The sequence below is a fragment of the Stegastes partitus genome, unplaced genomic scaffold (assembly GCF_000690725.1).
Source record: "Stegastes partitus isolate 25-593 unplaced genomic scaffold, Stegastes_partitus-1.0.2 Scaffold1858, whole genome shotgun sequence".
Lineage (NCBI taxonomy): Eukaryota > Metazoa > Chordata > Actinopteri > Pomacentridae > Stegastes > Stegastes partitus.
The window spans coordinates 119,471-128,263 of NW_007579589.1; the positions used below are offsets into that span (position 1 = coordinate 119,471).

At 45.2% G+C, this 8,793-nt stretch overlaps 2 protein-coding genes across 2 annotated transcripts in view; both read left to right on the plus strand.

Moving 5' to 3' along the window:
- ccnc (cyclin C) overlaps positions 1–2,883 on the plus strand; it is a 7,265-nt gene extending 4,382 nt beyond the window's left edge. Inside the window, exons 7-12 of the mRNA XM_008302692.1 lie at positions 195–230; positions 317–408; positions 489–556; positions 637–716; positions 1,145–1,263; positions 1,628–2,883. Coding sequence (XP_008300914.1) covers positions 195–230; positions 317–408; positions 489–556; positions 637–716; positions 1,145–1,263; positions 1,628–1,682 — 450 coding nt within the window. The 3' untranslated portion in view covers positions 1,683–2,883. The remainder of the gene's footprint in view (positions 1–194; positions 231–316; positions 409–488; positions 557–636; positions 717–1,144; positions 1,264–1,627) is intronic.
- Positions 2,884–4,324: 1,441 nt separating this feature from the next.
- On the plus strand, positions 4,325–8,412 carry LOC103372920 (failed axon connections homolog). The gene is made up of 4 exons (XM_008302693.1): positions 4,325–4,596; positions 6,869–7,004; positions 7,096–7,292; positions 8,096–8,412. The coding sequence occupies exons 1-4, from the start codon at positions 4,325–4,327 to the stop codon at positions 8,349–8,351; spliced, it is 861 nt and encodes a 286-aa protein (XP_008300915.1). The 3' UTR covers positions 8,352–8,412.
- Positions 8,413–8,793: the final 381 nt, after the last annotated feature.

Here is an 8,793-nt window from a genome sequence, read left to right on the forward strand (position 1 = left end):
GAATTTTGCTCTGAGAGACGTTCAGCGACTTTGTCCTCAGATAAACCGTTTCCAAGCTTAAAAAATCTGCATTTTTTTTAAGCATCATGAACTTAATATGTGTAGTTTTCCAAGTGAAGCCATATAAATGATGTGGATACAGCTGGCATCGTTTGGTCTGTTGCTGGATTCAGTTCTGTTTTGTCTCTTTACAGATATTAGAATGTGAGTTCTACCTTCTGGAGCTGATGGTGAGTAGAAGGACATCTTCTCTGCTGGGTTTTATCAGTTTCTGTGCTTCCCTGGATGACTGACGGTTGATGTTTTATCGCTGCAGGACTGCTGCCTGATCGTCTACCACCCCTACCGACCCCTGCTGCAGTACGTGCAGGACATGGGGCAGGAGGACATGCTGCTGCCTCTGGCCTGGTACGAAGCCGCCTGCCGCACCGATTCCTGCGAAACCCGTTTGGTTCAGTGAGTTTAATGCTGTCGTGTGTCTCCTGCAGGCGGATAGTGAACGACACGTACAGGACGGACCTGTGCCTGCTCTACCCTCCCTTCATGATCGCTCTGGGTACGATGCGTTTCTAATTACAGCGTTAACGTCGTTACTGGCTTCAGATAACCTCATCAGGGCTTCTTTTCCTCCCACAGCTTGTCTGCACGTCGCCTGTGTGGTGCAGCAGAAGGACGCCCGGCAGTGGTTCGCCGAGCTCTCCGTGGACATGGACAAAGTCAGACATCTGCTTTTATTATTTTGACGTTAAATTAATACAATTTGGGACGCGTATATGTGAAGATCCTCGCCACAGAAAGCAGCTTGTTGTTCTTCGAGGTTGAACTCATTATTGAGAGGCTGAAGAATGCAGGAAGTTTGTTTTATCTGTTTGTGAGGCTTTTCAACATTTGAGCTTGCTGGAGTTTCTCATAAAGGTTACAAAAGCCCTAAGATGACAGAAAAATCAACAGAATAGTAGTTTGAGGATAGATTCAGGTGTATAACACACAGGTAGACACACATCACTCATATAAACTTAATGTTTGTGTATTTTCTCATGAGAAAAGTTGCATTTTAAGAACATTATTGCACATTAGCTATACAGTACGAGAGCTTACTTTGACGCCAGCTGTTGTGTTAAGTCGTGTCTCTGTTGTTGTTCAGATCCTGGAGATTATTCGCGTCATCCTGAAGCTCTACGACCAGTGGAAGAACTTCGACGACCGGAAGGAGATCGCCGCCGTTCTGAACAAGATGCCCAAACCCAAACCGCCTCCCAACAGGTACGGCCGACCGTTACCCTGCTGTCCGTTGTGTGTTTTATTTATTTTTATAATTACGTGAAGGCATACGCAACAATCAGCCACGACATAAAAACCCTTCACTTCCCTTGCATGAAATGTTGCTGTACCTTCATAGTATTTTATCAGGAATGTTGTCCAGCTAAACTTTTCAACACAAGAACGCTGGCCGGACGGTGTGAACTTTGTCATCGCGGCTCATTGCTCGCTTAACCCTACGCTAACACTGAAAACTGCATCAACTGTTCATTTATGTTGCAGTAATTTGTATGTTAGGTGTTAAATCTTGCAGGTTTTGCATGAGACGTTGCTGTTCCTTCATGATATTATCTCTGTGTGTCTGCAGTGAAAGTGATCAGAGCTCCAACGGGAACCAAAGCAACTCCTACAGCCAGTCTTAGCACTTTGTTATTCCCACGACGTGAATCCACGACTTCGGATCTTCTTAGAAAAAAACCCAACACGTCACACAGCACGACTTCTGCAACTTTTCGAGACAAACTGTGAGCGTCTTCACTCCGACCGTCACGGATTATTATCGACCAAATCGGCGACGACAGGCGGCGTTGTCTCCGCGAAGCTCCGACTTGAAACTGAGGAACCCCGTTGGAGGGCATCGGAGGTGGGCGGGAAACTCTGTGACCATCCTGACATCCTTGAACTTACCGGAGTCGCCTCAGCTCCGGCGGGAGAACTTGATCGCGATTACTGTGTGTGTCTGTGCGTGTGATTGTGTTTGTCCGGGAGGGTTTTTTTTTTTTTAATTCCTCAGGGATCGCAGCAGCTTCATCTAGAAAAAAACAAAAAACAGAAATGTGGACGTGCAGCTGTGATGCGACGGGAAGCTCCTGCGGCCGATCGAATCCCCAGAGAGGCTCCTCGTTAAGGTAGACATTAGCAAGAACTTACTGTTTCCAACCCTGGCGACTCGCTTACTGTAAATAGCCTTATAATTTTATTTCCTGCTCAATTAAAGACGGAAATCATGAGCCGGTTTAGCTTCAACCTGTTTGTTTAACTGCCTGCTGCGTTTTATTTCTTCATTTATTCCACTTTAGTTATGAAATAATGTATGAAATGTGTTTCTTTCTTTTTTTTATTCGTCAGTAAATCACCTTTTTTTGGTTCTATTTTTTTTTTTAAATCTGCCCCTCTGCCGTCTATTTAATCACTGACTTGTGTGCGTTTACCTGTAGGTGTGTCTCTATTTTTGTGATGTTGTGACACTGTGTGTGTGCAAAACAAGGTGCTTGGAAAAGCCTTACGAATTAAAAAAAAGCTGCTGGTTACAGAGAAAACCCTTCATATATATATATACACACAAGCAGCGTTCAGGTGAGCTGCAGGAACACCTGTTTAAGGAGCTTTGATTGTGTTTTGTGTTGCAGAAACAACCGTAAAGGTACAAAACTGTTGCAGCTTTTCCTCCGTCTGCTGCTCACCTGAATGGGCGTGAAAATAATGATTTTTAAAAAAAAAACAAGGGCTTCATCCCTTCATCTAAATATTCCTTCTGCTACGCCGGGCGAGTTTCCCGGGATCTGTTTTTATTTTTACTTGAAGACCGGTTCTGGTAATAAAATGATCGACGTGCACAACAAAGCGGCGTCCTGCTCTTATTCAAGCTCTTACATCAGGAGTCCTCCAGCCTGACACTGAACTCATCCACAGTCCTTTTTATCTAACTCCAATGTCAGAGCAGCGCCCCCTAGCGGTGACTGTAGGCAGCACATGACAGTTTACATCACACCTCTGAGAAGTGTGCAGCTTTAATGTTTTAATGCTGCTCAGCTGAGAAGGAAACAAAACAAGCTGCACATGTTCACGAATTATTAATATGAAGAAGCTTTAATTGTTCCCTGAGCATCCTGAAGGTGTTTCAAGGTTTTTGCCTCCAGGATGTTTTTTACAGGCAGTAACAGTGACGTCACGTCAGGTGAGTGAAGCTCACAGCGGGCAGCGGAGGAAGTGCTACACGCTCTCCTTCAAAATAAAACCGAGCTGGACGTGTTTTGGTAAAATTACACAACATGCAGTGATCAGATGTAATTACATTTACTGACGTGCTGTGCTTGAGTGCAGTGTGCTGCTTGTAGTTGAGTGTTTAAATGCTGCTTTTTCCTTTAAACTACATTTCAGAAGGTCACGTCTTGACTTATGTACATCCATCTGACGGCGTTTTTAAGATGCAGGTTTGACACAACGGACGATAAAACAAACAATACAGCATATAATTACAGAATAAATCATGTTACTGTAAGTACTGGCTTACGCTTTATGTTTTTTTTTAAACAAATATGTATTTTAAGATGTTTTTAAACATTTCTTGATCCTTTTTAAAAAAAAGTATTGCTTCAACATTTGTACTAGATTTTGAAATTCAAAACGAAGGCTTCTTTTTATGTCCTATATTCTTTTTAAAGGATATTCATGTTGTGTTTTGGGATCACTTTAGATTTCTTTCACTAATAATGATAATAATTAATCAATAACATAGTCAGAGGGACCAAACCAGCACTCTTACTGCAACCTCCATGGTGCTGTTGTGTACTTCTATTTCATGCAACACTTCTACTTGTATTAAAGTATTTTTACTTTTAAAGTAAAGGATATAAATGTTTTCTTCCACCTATGATGAGGAATCACCTGCTTGTCTGAACCATCGCTGCACTAAGGTAAGATTTAACTAAAGTATCGTTTGGATTTCTGCAGTGTTTTGTTTTTGTTGTTGCGAAACACGTGCTTTTATTGTGGAGGGTACAAGCGGAAGCCCCCGTGGTTCGCCTCTGTAACTTGACGGTTCGGGTTCCGTCTGACGGAGAAGCTGCCGAACCAGCCCAGAGCGCTCCGCGGGCTTCGGAGGATGTCCACCCCGCTGCGGGGACACGCAGCTCCGGGCGGGATGCTCGAGTCCAGCCGGCCGGTCCTGGTCCAGTCGCCCCCCCGCCGCCGCCGCCGCTGCCGCGTCCTGCACCCATGAAGCCCCCGCTGATGAAGCCCCGAGCAGCCGGAGAGAGGCGGACAGCGGCCGCAGACAGAGAGCATGTACTGGCGCGTCGGGTTCGCCTGGTTGCGGTCGTGTGTGGTTGATCTCGGCCAGAACCAGAGCTGCTCCTCCTCCTCCTCCTCCGGCCTGCCGGGCTCCGATGAGCAGCTCCGGCTGTTCGGGTACATCGTCGCCTGCCCGCTGCAGGACTGCGGCGGCATCATGTCCGCTCTGGGCTCGGACTCCTGGTGGAGGAAGACGCTGTATGTGACCGGAGGGGCTCTGCTGGCCGCCGCCGCCTATCTGCTGCACGAACTGCTGGCCATCAGGTACCGGTACCGGGAGCAGGAGGCTGAGGAGGAGGAGGAGGCGGCCGCCGGCAGGCCTCCGGGCCCGGGCAGGGCTGCAGGAGGAGCCGCGGTGGATGTGCATGTGTCGGGGCTGCTGTTACTTAATGTTGGGCGGGGTGAAGCAGGAGTCGTGAGTGGGTGGGTTGTGATGTAACGGAACCCCCACCCCCCCACCACCACCACCTCCGACACAAACACACCGGGAGACCTCCATCTCGGTGGATCGGTGCCCGGTGCGGCTGCAGCCTCCGGGTCCGACCCAGAGGCTCCGGTCCGGCTTGTTGTCGTCCCGCTGACCTCCCGCTCTGGAGGTCACTTTGTCTGCTTCAAGGACGTGATGCGAGCTGCAGGATGGAGAGGATGGAGGCAGAAACCCGGAGAAACACGGCAGATGGTTTACTACTGCAGGCTGCCGATATTGATTATTATTGATTATTCATTGGCAGCAGTCTGTCGTCGGGTTACCTGCAGTCAGGCCTCCGTCAGCCAGAGAGACAGCAGTGGTGTGACAGGCTGGAGGTGGTGCATTCCTGGTGCTCCACCGTAAACAAACGATGCAGCACAAACCCAGAGCAGGAAGGGATGAGAGTAGAGAAGAGCCTCAGAGCTGCAGCCAGGAGCTTCCAGGCTGAGTGAGGTCGATGTTTAAACAGATCTGCACGAGTAAAAAAATAAATCCACGGATAATTAGTGGGATTAGTGTGATGTTTGTGGATAAAGTTGCATAAAACAGTCACGAAAAAAAACGTAAAATGTAATGAAGTGCTAATAATAATATAAGTACTAATATTAATTTATTCAAGCTTCTTTTTTTCTTTTCTTCTGCGGTTGTTTTTATTGTTGCTGACGTTAACTGATGCAGCTGAAGGGGGACAGGAGTCCTGGTTCCGTCCTCTGGGCTCCAGTGAGGAAGGACGAGGCCTCACTGCTCTATTTACAGCCGCTCAGTGTTTAGGACAGTTCACGGTTTTATTTGGTAAAAGAGCTTTTATTTTGATATCTTTGGTGCCTCAGAAGCAGATCAGCTGGTCTGTGGAGTCTTCAGAGACCGGTTCTGGTTCTGGTTCTGCTGCTGTTTGTGGGTTTAGACGTCAGAAAGCCTGACATCAGCAGCATCAGTCAGTAGTCAGACTCATGGCTGATGTTTTCTGGTGTTTGTGTTGCTTCAGAGTTGGTTCACTACGACCGGGACCTGATTAATCAGAAAGATGCTGAATATCAGTTTTTAATAATTAGTCAGTTCCTGCTGCATCTGTCTGTGGAGAACAAGGGGAGTCCCTCATTCCTTCCTTCGTCCTTCCTTCCTTCCTTAATTGTTTCTTTCTTTCTTTCTTTCGTTCTTTCTTTCTTTCTTTCTTTCTTTCTTTCTTTCATCTTTCTGTCTTTCCTTCCTTTGTTCCCTTCTTCCGCCCTTCTGTTCTTCCTTCCTTCCTTCCTTCCCTCCTTCCTTCTTGTTTTATTTGTTCCTTTCTTCATTTTTTCCTTCCTTGTTTCTTACTTTATCTTTCTGTCTTTCCTTCCTTCCGCCCTTCTGTTCTTCCTTCCTGTCTTCCTCCCTTCTTCTTTTGTTTGTTCATTTCTTTCTTCCTTTCTTCCTTGTTTCTTTCTTTCTTCTGTCATTAGTTTGTCTTTCCTTTCCTTCTTCCTTTATCTTTGTGTCTTTCCTTCCTTCGTTCCTTTCTTCTGCCCTTCTGTTCTTCCTTCCTTCTTGTTTCATTTGTTCCTTTCTTCATTTTTTCTTTCTTTCTTTCTTTCATTCTTCCTTCCTTCCTTCCTTCCTTTATCTTTCTGTCTTTCCTTCCTTCATATATCATTTGTTCCTTTCTTCTTTTATTTTTTCCTTCTTCCTTTATTGTTCTGTCTTTCCTTCCTTCCTTCCTTCCTTCCTTCCTTCTTTCCTTCCTGCCTTCCTTCCTTCCTTCCTTCCTTCCTTCCTTCCTTCCTTCCTTCCTACACGTTGCAGTTGGTCTGACTCACTGTTTAAACAGTCCAGTCGGTACTTTTATCACTTCCTGCTGCTCTCTTTGTTCAGCAGTCACACATTAAAATCTGTCCAAACATTCAGCTGGAACGTCACTCTTAAAAATTATACCGGAAATCAAATCATAACGAATGAATCTTTGGGGACTTTCTTCACCTTCACTTCTGTAATCTGACCTCAGATCAGCTGTTTGGTGTTTTCTCTGTGTCTGGTTCTGATGTAGCGGGTCACACACTCACACCTTTGTTCTGCTTCCCGTCCTCGTCACAGGAAGGAGGAAGAGCTGGACTCTAAAGACGCCATCATCCTCCACCAGTTCTCCCGACCCACATCCGGCGCCCCGTCGCTGTCCCCCTTCTGCCTTAAGATGGAGACCTACCTCCGCATGGTGGACCTGCCCTACCAGGTCAGCACAACACGTCCGGTTCTGTTGATGCCCCGCTGGCTGCTCCCACCGCTGCAGCCGTGACGATCTCTTCCCTCTCCTTCTCCTGCAGAACTACTTTGACGGGAAGCTGTCGCCGCAGGGGAAGATGCCGTGGATCGAGTACAACCAGGAGCAGGTGTTCGGCACCGAGTTCATCATCGACTTCCTGGAGGAGCGTCTGGGCGTGAGCCTCAACAAGAGCCTGACGCCGCAGGAGAAGGCCGTGTCGCGGGCCGTCACCAAGATGGTGGAGGAGCACTTCTACTGGTGACCACACACGAGTTCTCTCACACCAGCACAGTGTGTTCGAATAACAGAGTTTTAACTGCTCAGAATGAGGGAAACATCTGCTTTATCAGGCATTTATTGAGTCAGTCCACCTTATATTTGAATGTCAACTCCTTCTGAATCCTCTGAACCCCAAAACAAGTCAGCAGGTTTGAAATGCAGGAGATGCTTCAGAAAAAAGTCATAAAAACGTCACCGATTATCAGCCAGAAACAGTGAAAATACAAAAGAATTCAGATTTCCAACTTTCAGATGGTCTTTGAATCTTAAATCTTAAAAAGAAAATACATACATACACATAGAGAAGTTTAAAATGTGGTTTTATCAAAATCACTTTGTTCTGCATTTGTCATTTTGTTATTTCTTCTTCATCATCATCATCATCATCATCATCATCATCATCATCAAGTATTTCTTCTTCTTCTTCTTCATCATCATCATCAAGTATTTCTTCTTCTTCTTCTTCTTCATCATCATGTATTTCTTCCTCTTCTTTGTTATTTCTTCTTCTTCTTCTGTTATTTTTTCTTCTTCTTCTTCATCAAGTATTTCTTCCTCATCGTTATTTCTTCTTTTACTTCTTCCACTTCTGGTATTTTTCTTCTTCTGGTATTTCTTCTTCTTCTTCTGTTATCTTTTCTTCTTCCTCCTCTTCTTCATTTATTTCTTCTTCTTTTGTTATTACTTCTTCAGTTCTTCCTCTTCCTGGTTAATCATCCCTACTGTTCCTATCAGCTCCGGCTGCTGTGTGTCTGGGTCTAAACCGGTGTGTCCTTGCTCAGGACGGTGGCGTACTGTCAGTGGGTGGACAACCTGGAGGAAACCCAGAAGATGCTGTCGGTGAGCGGGCCGCTGAGCGACCTGCTCCGGTGGATCCTGAGTCACCTGACCGGCGGGATCGTGAAGAGGGAGATGTACGGACACGGCATCGGCCGCTTCTCCAGGGACGAGGTCTACGCGCTGATGGAGAAGGACATGCGCACGCTGGCCACGCTGCTCGGTGAGGACGGCCTCATTGTCATTATTACTAATCAATAAACATGAATATGAAGGTATTGGAACATACAGGAGGAGCCAGACTGGCTTTCATTTATTTACATTTTATTTTATTGTTTTTATGGGATTATGTTTTATTCTGCATGTTTTTCTGATTTATTTTATTTATGTATTTCTGTACATATTATGTATTTCTATTATTTCATTATATTTTTGAGCTGTTTTTTAAATGTAATTTTACAGAGTTTATGTCATTTTATTTAAATTGTTTTTGTTGTTTTATTCTTGTTTGAAAATTCTGATCTTTTACTTGAGTTTTTATTGTTTTATGTTTCTTTTTTTTCCTTTTTTTTGTTCTATTTTTATTGCTTTACTGTCATTTTTTGTCTTTCTGATAGTTATTCTGTAGTGTTTCTTATTTCATTATTATTTTAACAGCAGTAAATTAAAGCCGCAAGTGGCGATGGACGGGTCCTCGCCCTAC